This window comes from Delphinus delphis, chromosome 5 (assembly GCF_949987515.2).
Source record: "Delphinus delphis chromosome 5, mDelDel1.2, whole genome shotgun sequence".
Taxonomy (NCBI): domain Eukaryota; kingdom Metazoa; phylum Chordata; class Mammalia; order Artiodactyla; family Delphinidae; genus Delphinus; species Delphinus delphis.
Window position 1 is genome coordinate 31,869,197 of NC_082687.1, and position 22,414 is coordinate 31,891,610.

Here is a 22,414-nt window from a genome sequence, read left to right on the forward strand (position 1 = left end):
ATCTACATAGAAAACCATGTTTTATTCCCCTTATATTTATGAATATGTTATATATTAATAGCTTTCTTAATTGAACAGCCTTGTATTCCTGGAATAAATCCCACTTGTTCATGTTGTATTATTTTCTTAATGGGGTATTGGATTTGATTTGTGAACAATAAAATTGTTCCCTCCATTGTATTTCATGAGTAAAACTTTGCTTCTGTACATTATAGTACCTAATATGGTGTTTTGTACTTATTTATCTGTCTCCTTGATTAGATTCAGAGTACAGTCGCCCTCGCTATATATGGGGTATGGGTTCTAGTACACCCACAGATAACAAAATCTGCAGATGCTCAAGTCCCTTATAAAATGGTATAGTACTTGCATATAACCTATGCACATCCTCCCATATACTTTAAGTCCTCTCTACATTACTTATAATATAATGTAAGTGTTATATAAATAGTTACTGGTGCATGGCAAATTCAAGTTTTGCTCTTTGGGACTTTCTGGAATTCTTTTTTCAAATATTTTTGATCTTTGTTGGAACCTGCAGATATGGAGGGCATTATGCTCTTATAACCTGAATTAGATTTTACTTTTCTTTCTCCTTAGTGCCTAGCAGAATTCTTCACATGTAGTTGGCATTCTCTAAATGTTGTTGAATAAGTTAGAAGCAGAAATAGCACATTAAAGTTTTATTGAATGAAATCTGAGTATAGTGTTTGACTTTGACAATGAGCAGTCACATCTGTTATCGGTACTAAAGAGCACTGGTCAGAGAGTTGGAAGATGTCTGAGTTCTGTTCTGAAACTTTGATTTTATATAGGCCATGAATAACTAATATTTTGGCTTTATCTTTGGATATTTTGACATTTTTGACCTCAGTTTTTTCATCTAGCAAATCAAGTTGACACTCTGATCTTTTAAATTGTTTCATATCTAAAATGATTTTATGAAATTATTTTTTAGTCACTGAGGTATGTGTTTTTACATTTTGCATAAAAATTTTTCCTGAATTTTTGTCTGTTCTTAGAATTGTTTATCTGTTATAATCAATAGATACTCATGTGGTTATAGATAGTTTTGCAAAACAAATTCTGACTGCAAATAAATGATTTATGTTGTGGAATATTTGTAAGAATATCGGTAAGGTGATATAGCTCTTTTAACTAAATTATTTAATGTGTGCTTAACACATTTTACTTTTAGGTATGTCTGACTGCAGCAATGATACTACAACTCTTGGTACATCTAAACCAGCCACAGAAGAAGTCAAGTCTAATTCTGAGGTGAATGGGTGGTATTTATATTGTTTTTTTTAAAGTCAACCCATATCAATCAAATTTAGACTATCCAAATTAACTTAGTCTGTCTAAATATGTGCCATTCTAAATAAACTCTTCTACACACATAGACACAGGAAAGGGGTGGGAGGAGAGAGAGGTATTTCTTCATAATTGGAAGTAAGTTAACATTTGCCTTTGGGCATATGAAATTTTAGAGTATACCTGTCCCATAAAAATCAACATAAAAGTCTGGTCGAACTATAGTTTTAAGTTTAAATATGAAATGAAGTTTCTGTTGAAATAACAGTGGTAATTGGTTCACATTTGCGCTCACCTACTCCCATATTCTCTCTCTAGTTAATTATGCATCAGAATCCAAATGTAGTGTTTAAAAAAAATACTGAGTTCTGGACTTTACTTCAGACTCACTAAATCTGAGTCTGTAGTGATAGACATCAAGGTGTGTGTGTGTGTGTGTGTGTGTGTGTGTGTGTGTGTTCTTTTTGGAAATTCTACAGGTGATTCTAATATATACCACCTAAGAACCACTGTTCTAGCTCATTAGAGTAGAAAGATGTTAAGAAGTTAATTTTATATTGAATTCAAGTCATCAGATGCTTTTTTTGAACACCTAATCCTAGTAACATCTCTCAAATTTATAGTGCTTAAAGATTTACAGAGTAGCACTTTCATAATTGTCCCGCCTTGATCCTTAGACTGATTTGATACAATTCAGTTAGGCAAGTAGAACAACCATTATCTCCCCCATTTATTTGTTGATCATATTTAACTTTCACAGAGGTAGTGCCTGAGTTAGAGTAGCCGGCAAGGCTGGAACACAACATGGGTTCTTCCAGCTCCAGTTGCAGTGTTTCTGAACCAGTTTGCCGACTGTGTATGTGGGCATAGTGCTAGCCACAGTGTTTCATCATCACTCCAAGATGCTGAGTCTGTGTGACAGACTTTAATGTAGGGTTTAGAGCTGGCTAATTTATTTTTCGCCCAAAAGTCAAAGATGAGTTCTGGTTGGCAAAATATGTATTATCTGTGAAGGATTCAGGATTCTTTGTGATTTAAAATAGTTTAGCTGGGACTTCCCTGGTGGTGCAGTGGTTAAGAATCTGCCTGCCAATATAGGGGACACGGGTTTGATCCCTGGTCCGGGAAGATCCCACGTACCACAGAGCAACTAAGCCCGTGTGCCACAACTACTGAGCCTGTGCTCTAGAGCCCGCGAGCTGCAACTACTGAGCCCGCATGCCACAACCACTGAAGCCCGCGTGCCTAGAGCCTGTGCTCTGCAACAAGAGAAGCCACCGCAATGATAAGCCCACGCACCGCAAGAAAGAGTAGGCCCCGCTCACCGCAACTAGAGAAAGCCCGTGCACAGCAACAAAGACCCAACGCAGCCAAAAATAAATAAATAAATAAATAAATAAATAAAATAAAAATAAAATAGTTTGGCTGTTTACCATTTGTCAAAGCAGTGTTGTAGTTATATTTAGTTCTGAGAACCTAGGGAATTATGTATACCGTATTTGTCTTAACTCATGGATTTGATTTTTTATGATCAGATCTCTGAATCTATACTGTTGAGAGATGGTCAGAGGAAGTTTAATGCTTGTGAACTACAGGAAGGATTGGCAGCCCTGTCAGTGATGGACTCATCATAATAAATGAAAGTATTCCCTTTGTGGTTTACCACTGTGAGTTTCTTCTATGTGAATGTCACACCAATAGATGCTAAACTAGAAATCTGCTCAGGAGAGTTAAGGCTGGATGACAGTGATCTGAAGGAATCCACTGCCAAATAATTGTTCAAATTTGTCTGTAAATTAACCTTATAATTCATATTAGGCATTCCCTGTGTTTTTAGCCATGCCCAAATGTGCAGCATCCACAGGGAATATTGTAATAATAAAAAAAAAGGGCCAGGTGTATGAGTATAATCTGAATTTATACCCAAATTTAAAAGCATTGTATGAGTTTGCAGTTAACCAAAGTAGGATTTAGGAATATTCTGTAACTTAAAAATTCCCCATTTATCAGTATTATTATTCTACTAACTTAAATCTTCTTTTTTCAATATCCTTGATGAAAACATTTTGGGGTCAGATTTGCTTATAAGAGTTCTTCTCTTAATATATGTGTATATATATTTATATTTTTAAATTTTTTATCTGCATTGGGTCTTCATTGCTGCGTGCAGGCTTTCTCTAGTTGCTGCAAGCGGGGACTACTCTTCGTTGTGGTGCGTGGGCTTCTCTCATTTGCGGTGGCTTCTCTTGTTGCGGAGCACGGGCTCCAGGTGTGCGGGCTTCAGTAGTTGTGGCACGTGGGCTCAGTAGTTGTGGCTCCCAGGCTCTAGAGCGCAGGCTCGGTAGTTGTGGCATGTGGGCTTAGTTGCCCCGCGGCATGTGGGATATTCCTGGACCAGGGATCAAACCTGTGTCCCATGTATTGGCAGGCAGATTCTTAACCACTGTGCCACCAGGGAAGTCCCTTCTTTTAATCTATTATAACTCTCTATATATTATGGTCATTAACTCTTAATTAAATGTTCTATACATTGGACTTTTCAGTAATTCAGGCTAATCCTAGCAGAGGTTGGCACATCACTGATGGTCAGTTTGAAGAATGAATTAATCCTCACACCACTAGTATAAATGATATATGGATACTGGTTTCTTAGGAATGGAATATGATGACCTGGATGATAATTTTCATTTCTTTAAGAGCAAAACAAAACAACAACAACAACAACTCCAGCATTTTGAACTGAGCCAAAAACAGTATCAACCCTGAACAAGAAGGGACTTAAGGTTCATTTTAGGTTCTGTCAGGTGAATTGCCTTTGTGCAGGATCACTCAGCTAGTTAATTGCAGAATCCAGGCGATTTCCTCTCAATCAAATGATGTTTTCATTAGGATATCCATCCTATCAGTGACTATAAAAACGCTTTCTTCTTCTCATTTTTTTTTATGACATCAGTTGTTTGGGTTTTGTTTTCTTTTTGAATTAAAAAGAAGAAAACGTGAGCTTGGCTTGCTTTGTACTCTATTCCAGTCTTGATTAGAGCAGAAAAAGGTGGATTTTGTTTTTTTAAATTTCAAACTTTACACCCTGAAATGTGTTTAAAATCTGCAGCTTCTATATCTGTAGAAGAAACAATAGCCAAATAGGCACCATTCACTGAGAGCCTGTTAGGTGCCAGGCACTATACTGGGTTTTATGAGATATATTATCTCATTTAATACTATAATAACCTGCTTGCAGCTGAGGTTTTCTCCCTCATTCTATAGATTAGGCAACAGAGACCTGGAAGGGTTAACATGGCTGATGAGGAAAAGAGCTATGATTTGAACCCAAAGAAAAGTGGGAAAGATGAGTAAATGTAAGAAACTTAATAAGAAAAAATTATGTAAAGATGGAAGCAAGGCAGTTGGGAAAACAAGTGTATTTTTAACAACAATAAAAAAGGAAAGAAAGCAAAGTAGTTGTGTTAGGTATTTATTAGTGTATCTTAGGATTATTGCATGAATTCTCCTTTTCTGTCTGCCCTTTGATACAGTAACACTAATACATATACTTACTTCTAATATCCAAGAAAAAAAATACAAATATTTCCATTCCTCTTTTATGTAAGTAACCCAGAGGTCTAAAAGTGAATTCGTTTAGATCCTGCACTCAAGCTGCATGTTGATTATTAGAGGAAATTTTAAAATAAATAAAATGTAGAATAATAATGCCTTTAGAGTGGTACCGATGAAGAACTGTGGCAGTTCAGAGGAGTATCAGCCAGGACTATCAGTAAAGGTGGTGTTTAAACTGTTTCTTACAGTGTGGGTAGAATTTGAGTATGTGGATGATGATGGTCACAGCTTGGGCTGAGTCGTAGAGAAAGGAAATTGAGAGACGTGTATGGGGAAGTGTGAGTAATTAAGTTTGATTTAATAGGGTATCTGAAGAAGCATAATAAGTGGGAAGAACATAGTTCAGGTCATGGAAGGATTGTGAGCGTCCGGAGGAGTTGGCTTTTATGTTGTAAACATATTGGGGAGGGAGACAGACATGTTAAATATATACATAACATATGCATAAATTATTTTATAATATAATGTAAAGTAGTCTTTACTGCCGTAAAGCAGGATAAGGGGCTAAAGAGTGATGAAGTGTGCTAATTTACATCAGTTGGTCAGGGAAGGCCCTTTCTGTTTGAGCAGAAACCTAAATGAAATGAGGAAGGGTCATGTGAAAATCTGGGAGTAAGAACCTTCCAGAGAGAGCAAAGGCAAGGGCAAAAATAAGATTGGTATGTTTGAGGAATAGCAGTGAGAACTCTGGCTGGAACTGAGGGTCAGTGAGGGAAGAGTGGGAGGAAATGCGGTTCAAGTGGTAGCTAGTGGCTAAGATTGGCTTGACCCAGAAATGAGAATGACAGGCAGAAGGTGAGAAACTTGGGAGACCTGAAATGCAGTATTCGAGTAGCAAGCGGTTGAAAATATAAGACAAATAGGTGTTGATACTAGTAGATTAAAACATCAGTTAAGAAAAATTTGCAACGTATGAAATAAAGGTGAAGTGGTAAATGAATTACCATATATTAATCATCCAGATTCAGTAATTATTTGGACTTGACCACATTGCTTTATCCATCCTTATGTAGGATCATCTTCCTTTTAAAATCATGAAATTGCCAAGAAGGGAAAAAAAAGAACTTGGCCAAAGATGATAACATTTGTAACCATATTTCAGCTCTGTCTTGATATTGTTCTGTTTTAGAGAAATGTATTTAGGGTACCCATAGTGACAGTTAGGAGGAGTAGCTATGCTGGTAAATGCTAGTGTTGATGGGACCACTCCAATATTTGTCCTTAGCCGAAATCAGTGTGCTATAATTATAACATCTTTATAACGTTTTCAGTTTGCCAAGCAGTTTCATATTTGATTCTTATAATAGCTGTATGATATATGGGTGAAGTTAAGAATCTCATTTTATAAATGAGGACATTGAAACTTAGGGAAGTACAGTGACTTCTGTAAACTTATAAAAAAGTGGCAGAGCTGGCCCTTAAATCTGTGTCTCCTGACACCTTGGTTAGTTATCTTGAGACCTCACGGGTAGGCTTATTCACCTAATACTTTTGAACCATGTTAAATTAACTTTGCTATAAATACATTAACCAGTTTTTAAAGGTCATATTTTTACTAATATAGGGGGAAATTTCAAAGACTGAATTATGAGTTTAATGGAATCGCTTTCTTTTTTTGTAGGCAAGCAAAAATCTAAATAATTTCATCTGACACAGAAGGCATTTGTGCTTTTTGGTTTTAGAACAAAATATGGTCTCTGTTGACATACATAATTAGTTCACTAAGCACTGCAGCCTTCATTGTCTGAAACCATAACTAGAACAATTAGAGTTGAATATTTGTAGCTTCCCTTCTTTTCTTTTTTTTTCCCACACTGTTTATTCACTGCTCTTTTGTCTAGATTTGACTGAAATTAAGAATTGTCCTTTAAATTAGAAGAACTACTTGATAGCAGAACAAAATACTTACTGAGCATTAGAAATATTTCATAGTGCTTTTCAATGAATTTTCAAATAACTTTTTTAAAAAAATGGTAGATGTAAGAAACAATTGGAAAAACTTTAAGCTTATTATTATACTACTTTATTTTTACCAGCTCAGTGGTAAATTGGATTAACGAACAATGTTAAATATGTGTGTTTTAGAAGATGTGATGCCTTGTATCGTTTCAGAAGTCTGATTAAGGCTAAGACAAGTTCTTTTACATCCTTTCTAGAAAGTTTTTATCTTTTTCTAATAAGCATTTTAGAAATTAGGTTTTACCATTCATAATGTAATATATTGATAACATCAAGAAACTTATTTCCAGTATCCTTCTCTTGCATTATTAAGATAGATTCTTAGTCTTTGGGCGAATTTTTGTTAATGTTGAATCTTTTATTTTCCATTAAGTGTTCACCCATAGACGCTGATTGTCAAATGTAAAGCCTTTTATAATGTTAATGTCAAGGTATATTTTCAGGATTTGAAAAACATAAGTAGTGCCAGGAAAAATTATGTGAGCTTTTTTCTTTTAACTTTGGTCTTGGGCAGCTACAGAAAAGACCATAGACTAGGAGTTGAATTTACAGGGAGAAGGGTTACTGTGCACCATGAAGTGAGCAGACGTTTAGTTGGCCAGTACGGAGAAAGTTAGGGAAGAATATGGTCTGAGAAGTGGCTGGAGAAGTGGGTAGGGGTCAGACTATCAGCAGTGTTATGAGCCATGTTATAGCTATTGCAGTGTTGAGAAAGTTCTCTGGAGTGATGGATAGTGTTAAGTGGTGCACCCAAGGAGGGCATGGGGGAGTTATCCTCCCCCAGTGCAGTTGGTCTTGCTTTGAAATGGGTTACATTTATGACATTAAAGTAAGTTTTGTTTTTAATTGAAGTATAGTTGATTTACAATGTTATGTTAGTTTCTGGTGTACAGCAGAGTGACTCAGTTATACATATAGATACATATTCTTTTTCATATTCTTTTCCATTATGGTTTATTACAGGATATTATATGTAGTTCCCTGTGCTATACAGAGGACCTTGTTGTTTATTTTATATATAGTAGTTTGTATCTGTCAATCTCAAACTCCTAATTTATCCCTCCCCCACCCCCTTTCCCCTTTGGTAACCATAAGTTTGTTTTCTATGTCTCTGAGTTTGTTTCTTTTTCATAAATATGTTCATTTGTGTCATATTTTAGGTTCTGCTTATAAGTGATATCTTATGGTATTTGTGTTTCTCTTTCTGAGTTACGTCAGTATGATAATCTCTAGGTCCATCCATGTTGCTGCAAATGGCATTATTTCATTCTTTTTTACGGCTAGTATTCCACTGTGTATATATACACCACATCTTCTTTATCCATTCATCTGTCGCTGGACATGTAGGTTGTTTCCATGTCCTGGCTATTGTAAATAGTGCTGCTGTGAACATTGGGGTGCATGTATCTTTTCAGATTATAGTTTTCTCTGGATATATACCCAGGAGTGGGGTTGCTGGATCATATGGCAACTCAATTTTTAGTTTTTTAAGGAACCTCCATACTGTTCTCCATAGTGGCTGTATCAATTTACATTCCCACCAACAGTGCAGGAGAGTTCCCTTTTCTCCACACGCTCTCCAGCGTTTGTTGTTTGTAGATTTTTTTGATGATGGCCATTCTGACTGGTGTGAGGTGGTACCACATTGTAGTTTTGATTTGCATTTCTCTAATGATTAGTGATGTTGAGCATCTTTTCATGTGCCTGTTGGCCATCTGTATATCTTCTTTGGAGAAATGTCTACTTAGGTCTTCTCCCCGTTTTTTGATTGGGTTGTTTGTTTTTTTGTTACTGAGTTGTATGAGCTGTTTGTATAATTTGGAAATTAAGCCCTTATTGGTCACATCATTTTCAGATATTTTCTCCCAGTCCGTAGGTTGTCTTTTCATTTTGTTTATGGTTTCCTTTGCTGTGCAAAAGCTTATAAGTTTGATTAGGTCCCACTCGTTTATTTTTGCTCTCGTTTCTATTGCTTTGGGAGACTGAGCTAAGAAACCATTGGTACAATTTATGTCAGAGAATGTTTTGCCTGTGTTCTCTTCTAATTTTATGGTGTCATGTCTGATATTTAAGTCTTTAAGCCATTTTGAGTTTTTTTGTGTATGGTGTGAGGGTGTGTTCTAACTTCATTGATTTACATGAGGCTGTCCAGCTTTCCCAGTACCGTTTGCTGAAGAGACTGTCTTTTCTCCACTGTACATTCTTGCCTCCTTTGTTAAAGCTTAATTGACCATAGGTGTATGGGTTTGTTTCTGGGCTTTCTATTCTGTTTCATTGATCCATGTGTCTGTTTTTGTGCCAATACCACACTGTTTTGATTACTGTGGCTTTATAGTATTGTCTGAAGTCTGGGAGGGTTATGCCTTCAGCGTTGTTCTTTTTCCTTGGGATTGCTTTGGCAATTCTGGTTCTTTTGTGGTCCCATATAAATTTTAGGATTATTTGTTCTACTTCTGTGAAAAATGTCTTGGGTAATTTGATAAAATGAGTAAGTATTAAGACCCATTGGGCCTGCTATTATAAGAAGCAGTTTATAGCATCAGGCTATTTACAGAGTTTTTCAGCCTTGACTCTGTGGCATATTTGGCTATATGATTTTTTATTGTGGGGGATTATCCTGTGCATTGTAGGACCTCTAGCAGCATTCCTGGCCTGTACCTTCAAGAAGCCAGTAGCACACCATCCCCAGCTATAACAACCAGAAATGTCCCTAGATGTTGTTTGGGCGGATGGGTACTAAAATTGACCCCAATTGCTAACCAAGGAGTTATCAGGATCAATAATAACATGCATATTTTCTGGCAGCTGATGCCATTTGCAGCATCAGGCTTAGTCCATATCCTGAAGCTTCTGATTCCCAGATGTCCTAGTTTAATTCTGCAACCTCCCACAGCTAGGAGTAGGAAGTTCCTGGTCACAGCTGTCTCTAGGGCTCTGTTATTAGCAAAAGGCAGCAATAATGATATAATTGGAGGCTGTTGCTTCCATCTTGAATTGTTGGAAGTGAAGGGTCAGATTAAGACAAGTAGCACAGTTAGAGTAGCGCAGGTTGATATGGAGACAGAAGGAACAACGGTACAAGTCAACATCAAGAAAGCAGTACGTTTGACTCATAAATATCTGAAGGCATATATTATTGGTTGGCATGGCCCATTGATGTATTTCAGTCACTTTTAGGGAGGCAGTATAATGTCGAGGTTAAAAATAAGGTCTCTGAAGCCGGACTGCCAGATTTGAATCCCAGTTCATCACTTGCTAGCTGCATGTCATTAAGCACATTTCTTAATCTTTGTGTTCTCTTACCTGTAAAACAGGAATAACAATGGTATCTAGGTTTGCAAGTTGTGGTGGGTTTGAATGAGTTAATGCATAATTAGAATTAAATCAGTTAGTATGTGAAAAACGTATAGAACAGTGCCTGACACTTGGTATGTACTCATTGTTAGCTCTTACTATTCTGGTAGGGCTCCATTTGCAAGAGGATACATTATTTAAATTCTTTAACCTTCCTAGCCCTCAGTTTTCTCATCTGTAACATTGGGAAAATCTTATCCACCTTACAGGGCAGTTGTGAGGGTTAAATGAAATATTTCCTGTAATGTGCTTATTATTAGCACAGTGCCTGGCATGTAGAAGGTAGTTAATTAAGGTCAGCTTTTTGGTTATTATTGGCATATTAGATTAGGGAATCATGAAGGTATCAAACAAGTGCCATAGCTAACTTGTTCACTAACATTCTCAAAAGTTTCTAGACCATTTCATAGTTATCACTTGGTATGCAGAAGCACTCATAAAGATAATATAAGACCTTTTCACATTTATCCACTTTTTGCAGGTCAGCTGTCAGGCTCTTATGTTGCAAGCAAATGAAACCAACTCCAGCTCACTTACACAGAAAAGACATTTGCTAAGAGGATCTGATGTAGCTTACTGGAAGGTTGGAAAACCCGTATGCATGCTCCTATCTGGGAGTATGCTCCAAATCACAGTTCAGCACGATTTCAGTGAGGGCACTGTCGCTGCCATTGCTTAGCACTGGCCCTAGCACCTCGCACTGCCAGGACTCTGGTGACTAGCTCTGGTGACTGGGTTCTGCCCCTGGTGCTGTGGCCACTGCTGAAGGCATTTGGTCTCACTACAGTTGTGGCTGCCCCAGAGTGAGTTCCTCATCATTCCTCTTTCTTGTTATCGCTAGTTTCTGATTCCAGGTCTGGGGCAAGTGCCTTTGATTTGGCAGAGCCAAGGTCATATGGCAGTGCCCCCAGAGCTTGGGAAACAAATAATTATAATGTAACCTATATACCACTTATTATATGCCAGATACTTTTCTAAGTACTTTATATTTTATTTTATCCTCACAACAACATCATAAGGTAGGCACAAAACTATTATCATTTTACTGATGAGGAAAGAGAATTTTAGGAAGTTTACATAGCTAGTATGTGGAGGAGCCAGGGATTGAACTCAAGTAATCTGGCTCCAGATAGTTGCTTGATTATATGGTGTTTTGAGCTTTTATATAGTAAGAAGCAGGCTCTGCCTTTCCCCAGACTTATGTGGAGGCTTTCCCCAACATTGTGGGGGACTGTGGCTGGGCAGCCAGGAGAATGAGATATACACAGTACTTGGCTAAAAGTCTGACTTGGCAAACCAGTCATTGCCTCTATGGCTGCCTTAAAAGATCTAGGATGAGGGACACTGGATCTGAGGAACAGAGGGATTTTTTTTAATGCTCTGCCATTTTTTAGATATTCTCTTAGAGGCGAGTGCTTGTGAATTTTCAGACTCTGGATCAAACAGAATATATGTCTGTAAATGACACTAAGGATTCTGCAGTAATTTTTATAGTGAGAGGGTATTGACCTAATTTATTTTTGTCATGAACACATATTTTGGAAGGTGACAAACTTTATTTGCTACTGGGTTGTAGAGCTGCAAGTCTGATCTTCTTGTAGGTGGGCAAGGAAGATCATGATCAGGGCCATATGCCTCCCCCCATCAGACTGGTATGGTCTTCCTGAGGGTGGATTTTGGGCTTTCAGGCAAAACAGATCCTCTGTCCTTAGAGATAGTAGAATGGAATTCACCCTTAAAAAAAATTGACAGTTTATTGAAGTAAATTTTGCATATGATAAAATGCATCCATTTAAAATATGCAGTTTGATGAGTTTTTTTTTTTACATCTTTATTGGAGTATAATTGCTTTACAATGGTGTGTTAGTTTCTGCTTTATAACAAGGTGAATCAGTTATACATATATTCCCATCTCTCTTTCCTCTTGGATCTCCCTCCCTCCCACCCTCCCTATCCCACCCCTCTAGGTGGTCACAAAGCACTGAGCTGATCTCCCTGTGCTATGCGGCTGCTTCCCACGAGCTATCTATTTTACGTTTGGTAGTGTATATATGTCCATGCCTCTCTCTCACTTCATCCCAGCTTACCCTTCCCCCTCCCCATATCATCAAGTCCATTCTCTAGTAGGTCTGTGTCTTTATTCCTGTCTTACCCCTAGGTTCTTCATGACATTTTTTTTTCTTAAATTCCATATATATGTGTTAGCATACGGTATTTGTCTTTCTCTTTCTGACTTACTTCACTTTGTATGACAGACTCTAGGTCCATCCACCTCATTACAAATAGCTCAATTTCGTTTCTTTTTATGGCTGAGTAATATTCCATTGTATATATGTGCCACATCTTCTTTATCCATTCATCCAATGATGGACACTTAGGTTGTTTCCATCTCTGGGCTATTGTAAATAGAGCTGCAATGAACACTTTGGTACATGACTCTTTTTGGTTTTTTTTTTTTCTTTTTTTTGCGGTACGCGGCCCTCTCACTGTTGTGGCCTCTCCCGTTGCGGAGCACAGGCTCCGGATGCGCAGGCTCAGCGGCCATGGCTCACGGGCCCAGCCGCTCCACGGCATGTGGGATCTTCCTGGACCAGGGCACAAACCCGTGTCCCCTGCATCAGCAGGCGGACTCTCAACCACTGCGCCACCAGGGAAGCCCCATGACTCTTTTTGAATTATGGTTTTCTCAGGGTATATGCCCACTAGTGGGATTGTTGGGTCATATGGTAGTTCTATTTGTAGTTTTTTAAGGAACCTCCATACTGTTCTCCATAGTGGTTGTACCAATTCGCATTCCCACCAGCAGTGCAAGAGTGTTCCCTTTTCTCCACACCCTCTCCAGCATTTATTGTTTCTAGATTTTTTGATGATGGCCATTCTGATTGGTGTGAGATGATATCTCATTGTAGTTTTGATTTGCATTTCTCTAATGATTAATAATGTTGAGCATTCTTTCATGTGTTTGTTGGCAATCTGTATATCTTCTTTGGAGAAATGTCTATTTAGGTCTTCTGCCCATTTTTGGATTGGGTTGTTTGTTTTTTTGTTATTGAGCTGCATGAGCTGCTTATAAATTTTGGAGATTAATCCTTTGTCAGTTGCTTCATTTGCAAATATTTTCTCCCATTCTGAGGGTTGTCTTTTGGTCTTGTTTATGGTTTCCTTTGCTGTGCAAAAGCTTTGAAGTTTCATTAGGTCCCATTTGTTTATTTTTGTTTTTATTTCCATTTCTCTAGGAGGTGGGCCAAAAAGGATCTTGCTGTGATTTATGTCATACAGTGTTCTGCCTATGTTTTCCTCTAAGAGTTTGATAGTTTCTGGCCTTACATTTAGATCTTTAATCCGTTTTGAGCTTATTTTTGTGTATGGTGTTAGGGAGTGATCTAATCTCATACTTTTATATATACCTGTCCAGTTTTCCCAGCATCACTTATTGAAGAGGCTGTCCTTTCTCCACTGTACATTCCTGCCTCCTTTATCAAAGATAAGGTGACCATATGTGCGTGGGTTTATCTCTGGGCTTTCTATCCTGTTCCATTGATCTATCCTTCTGTTTTTGTGCCAGTACCATACTGTCTTGATTACTGTAGCTTTGTAGTATAGTCTGAAGTCAGGGAGCCTGCTTTCTCCAGCTTCGTTTTTCGTTCTCAAGATTGCTTTGGCTATTCGGGGTCCTTTGTGTTTCCATACAAATTGTGAAATTTTTTGTTCTACTTCTGTGAAAAATGACAGTGGTAGTTTGATAGGGATTACATTGAATCTGTAAATTGCTTTACGTAGTAGAGTCATTTTCACAATGTTGATTCTTCCAATCCAAGAACATGGTATATCTCTCCATCTATTTGTACCATCTTGAATTTCTTTCATCAGTGTCTTATAATTTTCTGCATACAGGTCTTTTGTCTCCTTAGGTAGGTTTATTCCGAGATATTTTATTCTTTTTGTGAAATGGTAAATGGGAGTGTTTTCTTGATTTCACTTTCAGATTTTTCATCATTAGTGTATAGGAATGCCAGAGATTTCTGTGCATTAATTTTGATTAGCTCTAGTAGTTTTCTGGTAGCATCTTTGGGATTCTCTATGTATAGTATCATGTCATCTGCAAACAGTGACAGCTTTACTTCTTTTCCAATTTGGATTTCTTTTATTTCCTTTTCTTCTCTGATAGCTGTGGCTAAAACTTCCAAAACTATGTTGAATAAGAGTGGTGAGAGTGGGCAACCTTGTCTTGTTCCTGATCTTAGTGGAAATGGTTTCAGTTTTTCACCATTGAGGACAATGTTGGCTGTGGGTTTGTCATATATGGCCTTTATTAGGTTGAGGAAAGTTCCCTCTATGCCTACTTTCTGCATGGTTTTTATCATAAATGGGTGTTGAACTTTGTGGAAAGCTTTCTCTGCATCTATTGAGATGACCATATGGTTTTTCTCCTTCAATTTGTTAATATGGTGTATCACGTTGATTGATTTGTGTATATTGAAGAATCCTTGCATTCCTGGAATAAACCCCACTTGATCATGGTGTATCATCCTTTTAATGTACTGTTGGATTCTGTTTGTTAGTATTTTGTTGAGGACTTTTGCATCTATGTTCATCAGTGATACTGGCCTGTAGTTTTCTTTTTTGTGACATACTTGTCTGGTTTTGGTATCAAGGTGATGGTGGCCTTGTAGAATGAGTTTGGGAGTGTTCCTCCCTCTGCTATATTTTGGAAGAGTTTGAGAAGGATAGGTGTTAGCTCCTCTCTAAATGTTTGATAGAATTTGCCTGTAAAGCCATCTGGTCCTGGGCTTTTGTTTGTTGGAAGATTTTTAATCACAGTTTCGATTTCAGTGCTTGTGATTCGTCTGTTCATATTTTCTATTTCTTCCTGGTTCAGTCTTGGCAGGTTCTGCATTTGTAAGAATTTGTCCATTTCTTCCAGGTTGTCCATTTTATTGGCATAGAGTTGCTTGTAGTAATCTCTCATGATCTTTTGTATTTCTGCAGTGTCAGTTGTTACTTCTCCTTTTTCATTTCTAATTCTATTGATTTGAGTCTTCTCCCTTCTTTTCTTGGAGTCTGGCTAATGGTTTATCAATTTTGTTTATCTTCTCAAAGAACCAGCTTTTAGTTTTATTGATCTTTGCTATCGTTTCCTTCATTTCTTTTTCATTTATTTCTGATCTGATCTTTATGATTTCTTTCCTTCTGCTAACTTCGGGGTTTTTTTGTTCTTCTTTCTCTAACTGCTTTAGGTGCAAGGTTAGGTTGTTTATTTGAGATGTATTTCTTAAGGTAGGGTTGTATTGCTATAAATTTCCTTCTTAGAACTGCTTTTGCTGCATCCCATAGGTTTTGGGTCATCGTGTCTCCATTGTCATTTGTTTCTAGGTATTTTTTTAATTTCCTCTTTCATTTCTTCAGTGATCACTTCGTTGTTAAGTAGTGTATTGTTTAGCCTCCGTGTGTTTGTATTTTTTACAGATCTTTTCCTGTAATTGATATCTAGTCTCATAGCGTTGTGGTCGGAAAAGATACTTGAAACAATTTCAATTTTCTTAAATTTACCAAGGCTTGATTTGTGACCCAAGATATGATCTATTCTGGAGAATGTTCCATGAGCACTTGAGAGAAATATGTATTCTGTTGTTTTTGGATGGAATGTCCTATAAATATCAGTTAAGTCCATCTTGTTTAATGTATCATTTAAAGCTTGTGTTTCCTTATTTATTTTCATTTTGGATGATCTGTCCATTGGTGAAAGTGGGGTGTTAAAGTCCCCTACTATGAATGTGTTACTGTCGATTTCCCCTTTTATGGCTGTTAGTATTTGCCTTATGTATTGAGGTGCTCCTATGTTGGGAGCAACATACAATTGTTATACAATTGTAATTGTTATTACAATTGTTATATCTTCTTCTTGGATCGATCCCTAGATAATTATGTAGTGTCCTTCTTTGTAACTTCTTTTTTTTTATTTTAACATCTTTATTGGGGTATAATTGCTTTACAATGGTGTCTTAGTTTCTGCTTTATAACAAAGTGAATCAGTTATACATATATATATGTTCCCATATCTCTTCCCTCTTGCGTCTCCCTCCCTCCCACCCTTCTGTAACTTCTAATAGTCTTTATTTTAAAGTCTGTTTTGTCTGATATGAGAATTGCTACTCCAGCTTTCTTTTGGTTTCCATTTGCATGGAATATCTTTTTCCATCCCCTTACTTTCAGTCTGTATGTGTCTCTAGGTCTGAAGTGGGTCAAGATCTTGTAGACAGCATATATATGGGTCTTGTTTTTGTATCCATTCAGCCAATCTGTGTCTTTTGGTGGGAGCATTTAGTCCATTTACATTTAAGGTAATTATCGATATGTATGTTCCTATTCCCATTTTCTTAATTGTTTTGGGTTCGTTATTGTAGGTCTTTTCCTTCTCTTGTGTTTCTTGCCTAGAGGAGATCCTTTAGCTTTTGTTGTAAAGCTTGTTTGGTGGTGCTGAACTCTCTCAGCTTTTGCTTGTCTCTAAAGGTTTTAATTTCTCCATCAAATCTGAATGAGATCCTTGCTGGGTAGAGTAATCTTGGTTGCAGGTTTTTCTCCTTCATCACTTTAAATATGTCCTGCCAGTCCCTTCTGGCTTGCAGAGTTTCTGCTGAAAGTTCAGCTGTTAATCTTATGGAGATTCCCTTGTGTGTTATTTGTTGTTTCTCCCTTGCTGCTTTTAATATGTTTTCTTTGTATTTAATTTTTGACAGTTTGATTAATATGTGTCTTGCTGTGTTTCTGCTTGGATTTATCCTGTATGGGACTCTCTGTGCTTCCTGGACTTGATTAACTATTTCCTTTCCCATATTAGGGAAGTTTTCAACTATAATCTCTTCAAATATTTTCTCAGTCGCATTCTTTTTCTCTTCTTCTTCTGGAACCCCTATAATTCGAATGTTGGTGCGTTTAATGTTGTGCCAGAGGTCTCTGAGACTGTCCTCAGTTCTTTTCATTCTTTTGTCTTTATTCTGCTCTGCAGTAGTTATTTTCACTATTTTATCTTCCAGGTCACTTATCCGTTTTTCTTCCTCAGTTATTCTGCTATTGATCCCATGTAGGGTATTTTTAATTTCATTTATTGTGTTGTTCATTGTTGTTTGTTTCATCTTTAGTTCTTCTAGGTCCTTGTTAAATGTTTCTTGCATTTTGTCTATTCTATTTCCAAGATTTTGGATCATCTTTACTATCATTGTTCTGAATTCTTTTTCAGGTAGACTGCCTATTTCCTCCTCATTTGTTAGGTCTGGTGGGTTTTTATCTTGCTCCTTCATCTGCTGTTTGTTTTTCTGTCTTCTCATTTTGCTTATCTTACTGTGTTTGAGGTCTCCTCTTTGCAGGCTGCAGGTTCGTAGTTCCCGCTGTTCTTGGTGTCTGTCCCCAGTGGCTAAGGTTGGTTCAGTGGGTTGTGTAGGCTTCCTGGTGGAGGGGACTAGTGCCTGTGTTCTGGTGGATGAGGCTGGATCTTGTCTTTCTGGTGGGCAGGTCCGCGTCTGGTGGTGTGTTTTGGGGTGTCTGTGGACTTTTTATGATTTTAGGCAGCCTCTCTGCTAATGGGTGGGGTTGTGTTCCTGTCTTGCTAGTTGTTTGGCATAGGGTGTCCAGCACTGTAGCTGCTGGTCGTTGAGTGAAGCTGGGTGTTGGTGTTGAGATGGAGATCTCTGGGAGATTTTCATCATTTGATATTATGTGGAGCTGGGAGGTCTCTTGTGGACCAGTGTCCTGAAGTTGGCTCTCCCACCTCAGAGGCACAGCACTGACTCCTGGTTGCAGCACCAAGAGCCTTTCATCGACATGGCTCAGAATAAAAGGAGATAAAGTAGAAAGAAAGAATTAGTAGAAAAGAAAGAAAGAAAGAGAGAGAAGAAAGGAAGGAAGGAAGGAGGAAGGACGGAAGGAAGGGGAAAGAAAGGACGGAAGGAGGAAGGAAGGAAAGAAAGAAGGAAAGGAGGGAGGAAGGAAGGAAGGAGGGAAGAAGAAAAGAAAGAAAGAAGATAAAGTAAAATAAAGTAAGATAAAATATAATAAAGTTATTAAAATAAAAAATAATTATTAAGAAAAAAATTTAAAAAAAAATAAAAATGGACGGAAAGAACTCTAGGACAAATGGTGGAAGCAAAGCTATACAGAGAAAGTCTCACACAGAAGCGTACACATACACACTCAAAAAAGAGGAAAAGGGGAAAAAAAATCGTAAATCTTGCTCTCAAAGTCCACCTCCTCAATTTGGGATGATTCGTTGTCTAAAGGAGGGAAACAAGGAAAGAAGGAAAGAAAGAAGATAAAGTAAAATAAAATAAAGTTATTAAAATAAATAATTATTAAGAAAAATAATTATTAAAAATAAACGGACGGATAGAACCCTAGGACAAATTGTGGAAGCAAAGCTATACAGACAAAATCTCACACAGAAGCATACACATACACACTCACAAAAAGAGGAGAAGGAGAAAAAATCATAAATCTTGCTCTCAAAGTCCACCTCCTCAATTTGGAATGATTCGTTGTCTATTCATGTACTCCACAGACGCAGGGTACATCAAGTTGATTGTGGAGCTTTAATCCGCTGCTTCTGAGGCTGCTGGGAGAGATTTCCCTTTCTCTTCTTTGTTCTCACAGCTCCCGGGGCTCAGCTTTGGATTTGGCCCCGCCTCTGCGTGTAGGTCTCTGGAGGGCGTCTGTTCTTCACTCAGACAGGACGGGGTTAAAGGAGCAGCTGCTTCGGGGGCTCTGGCTCACGCAGGCCAGGGAGAGGGAGGGGCACGGAGTGCGGGGCGAGCCTGCGGTGGCAGAGGCCGGCGTGACGTTGCACCAGCCTGAGGCGCGCCGTGCGTTCTCCCGGGGAAGTTGTCCCTGGATCCCGGGACCCTGGCAGTGGCGGGCTGCGCAGGCTCCCCGGAAGGGGGGTGTGAATAGTGACCTGTGCTCGCACACAGGCTTCTTGGCGGCAGCACCAGCCTTAGCGTCTCATGCCCATCTTTGGGGTCCGTGCTTTTAGCCGCGGCTCGCGCCCATCTCTGGAGCTCCTTTAAGCAGCGCTCTTAATCCCCTCTCCTCGCGCCCCAGGAAACAAAGAGGGAAGAACGAGTCTCTTGCCTCTTTGGCAGATCCAGACTTTTCCCCGTACTCCCTCATGGCTAGCTGTGGTGCACTAACCCCCTTCAGGCTGTGTTCACACTGCCAACCCCAGTCCTCTCCCTGCACTCCGACCTCTCCCTAAAGCCTGAGCCTCAGCTCCCAGCTCCGCCCCTCCCCGGCGGGTGAACAGACAAGCCTCTCGGGCTGGTGAGTGCCGGTCGGCACCGATCCTCAATGCGGGAATCTCTCCACTTTGCCCTCCGCACCCCTGTTGCTGTGCTCTCCTCCGCGGCTCCGAAGCTTCCCCCCTCCACCACCCGCAGTCTCCGCCTGCGAAGGGGCTCCTAGTGTGTGGAAACCTTTCTTCCACAGCTCCCTCCCACTGGTGCAGGTCCCGTCCCTATCCTTTTGTCTCTGTTTATTCGTTTTTCTTTTGCCCTATCCAGGTACGTGGGGAGTTTCTTACCTTTTGGGAGGTCTGAGGTCTTCTGCCAGCGTTCAGTAGGTGTTCTGTAGGAGTTATTCCACGTGTAGATGTATTTCTGGTGTATCAGTGGGGAGGAAGGTGATCTCCGCGTCTTACTCTTCCGGCATCTTCCCCTCCTTGATGAGTTTTGACAAATGTATAAACTTGGTAAACCCATAATCACAATCGAGATACAGATAAAGTTTCTTGTGCCCCTGTGCCATCAGTCCTCCCCTATCCACCCCTCTCCCCAGGCAACAACTGATTCGTTGTGATAAATTAATTTTGTGTGTTCTAGAGTTCTGTATAAATGGAATCATATAGCATGTATTCTTTTTGTGTCTGGCTGTTTTTGGCTTAGCATAATATTATGAGATTAATCAACAGTTATTGCATGCATCAGTAATTCACTTGAGGAATATCCCATTATATGTATGTACTATAATTTGTTTATCCATTAACCTGTTAATGGGCTTTTTTTTTTTCTAGTTTTGGGCTCTTAAGAGTAAAGCTGCTATGAATACACATATACAAGTCTCTTTGGGACATTTGTTTTTATTTTTCTTGTGAATGCTTAGGTACAGAATGACTGAGTGATATGATCAAGTGTATGTTTACTTTTATAAGAAATTGCTAAACAGTTCTCCAAAGTGAAGTAGTTTTGTACATTTCCTCCAGCAGTGTATGCAAATTCCAGTTACTCTTTACCAACACTTGGTATTGTCAGTCTTTTTAAACTTTAGCCACTGTATTGGGTATATAGTTGTATCTTCTTGTAGCTTTAAATTGCATTTCCTTGATGATTAGTGATATTGAACATCTTCTCATGCACTTACTTGCTATTCATTTGTTTTCTTTAGTGAAGCATCTGTTAAAATTTTGGGCCATATTTTATTTGGGTTGTTTGTTGTCTTATTGAATTTTAAGACTTATTTATATATTTTGAATACCAGTCATTTGTCAGATACATATCTTACATCTGTCTTCTCCCTATCTGTGGCTTGCCTTTTCATTTTTTTAATGGTGTCTTTTTGAAAAGAAGTTTTTAATTTTGATGAAGTCCAGGTTATCAGTGTTTCTCTTATTGCTTATGTTTTTTGTTTCCTAAGAAATGTTTGCCTACCCCAAGGTCATTGTTCAGTCTACTAATAAGCCCGTCAAAGGCATTCTTCATTTCTGTTATTAAGTGATTTTTATCTCTAGCATTTCGTTTTGGTTCTTTCTTAGGATTTCTACATCTCTGCTTATGTTGCTCGTCTGTTCATGCATGCTGTCTACTTTATCCATTACAGCCCTTAGCATATTAATCATAGTTGTTTTTAAATTCCTGGTCTGATAATTCCAACATCCCTGCCATTTCTGATTGTGATGCTTGCTCTGTGATCTCAAATTGTGTTTTTTTGCCTTTGGAAGCCTTGTAATTTTTCCTTTATAGTCAGCCATGATGTATCAGGTAAAAGGAACTGCTGTAAATAGGCCTTTAGCAATATCTGGGTAAGGTGTGGGAGGAGGGAAGCACTGTATAGTCCTATGATTAGGTCTCAGTCTTTTAGTGAGCCTGTGCCTCTGGATTATGAACTTCACAAGCGTTTCTCAGTTTTTCTGTCCTCCCCTTAGGTGGGACAGGATAGTTAGAGTGTGCTGGGTTTGGGTATTTCCCTTCCTCATCTCTGTTAGGTGCTGGTTTTACCCAAGCAGGTTAGGTTCTGGTTTCTCCTGAGGGTAGGCTTTGTTAAGAACAGAGTGCTTGGTGTATTTCAAAATGGTTTCAATTCTCCACCACTTGCTGGAAGGATGAGGGGGTTTTTCTGCGGTATTTGCAGGGGTAACCTGGTCTGGCTCGTGGAAGCAAAACTCAATATTGTGGGACCCTGCTTATGACTGGGTCCCCCTGGAGTCTTTAGTTCTCACAGTTGTCCACACTGAGCCTCCAGCAGCTCATCGATTACAGTTCAGGTTTTCCTACCCCAGCACTGGTTTCTGAGGTGTTTTTTGCTGTGGTGAGCCATGGCTCCCTGCATTTGCCTGTCTCTCCAATTTTGGGAGTAGCGGTGTGCCCTGTGTCTCCCCTTTTACGAATCCAAGAAGAGTTGTTGACTTTTTAGTCTCTTCAGCTTCTTACTTGTTGTTAGAATGAATTGGTGACTCCCAAGCTCCTTCCATGCAGAAACGAAACCGGAAGTCAAGGTCATGACTGAGTACTTCCTCACACCAAGATTACCACTGTTCTGCCTACAGTCATCGTTCCTTATTGGTTTTCTTTTTGAATTGAATCGTATGGTATGTACTCTTTGGGCCTGGCTTCATTGGCTCAACATTGTCTGTGAGATTTTTTGTTTTTAATAGCCACAGTTCTGTTTTATTGCCGTGTAGTGCTCCTTTGTATGATTATGCTACAGCTTCTTTATCCATTCTACCGTTGATGGACATTTGGGTTGTTTCCAGTTTTTAGCTATTTTGGATAAAGCTGCTATGAATATTCTTGTATTTGTTTTATGATGGACACATGCACTATGTTTCTTGGGGATATTTCCTAGGAGTGGAGTTGCTGGGTCATAGGATAGGCATATGTTTAACTTTAATATAAAATACTGCCAAAAAGTT

The 22,414-nt window shown here is 38.7% G+C and overlaps 1 protein-coding gene across 4 annotated transcripts in view; it reads left to right on the plus strand.

Annotated features, from left to right (window-relative positions):
• ARFIP1 (ARF interacting protein 1) overlaps positions 1-22,414 on the plus strand; it is a 135,375-nt gene that overhangs the window by 16,926 nt on the left and 96,035 nt on the right. For 3 of the 4 annotated variants that reach the window (XM_060012165.1, XM_060012168.1, XM_060012166.1), the window contains exon 2: positions 1,199-1,278. The exons of the other annotated variant lie outside the window; for it this stretch is intronic. In XM_060012165.1, the coding sequence (XP_059868148.1) occupies positions 1,201-1,278 (78 nt within the window). In that variant the 5' untranslated portion in view covers positions 1,199-1,200. The remainder of the gene's footprint in view (positions 1-1,198; positions 1,279-22,414) is intronic. 4 annotated transcript variants of the gene reach the window in all.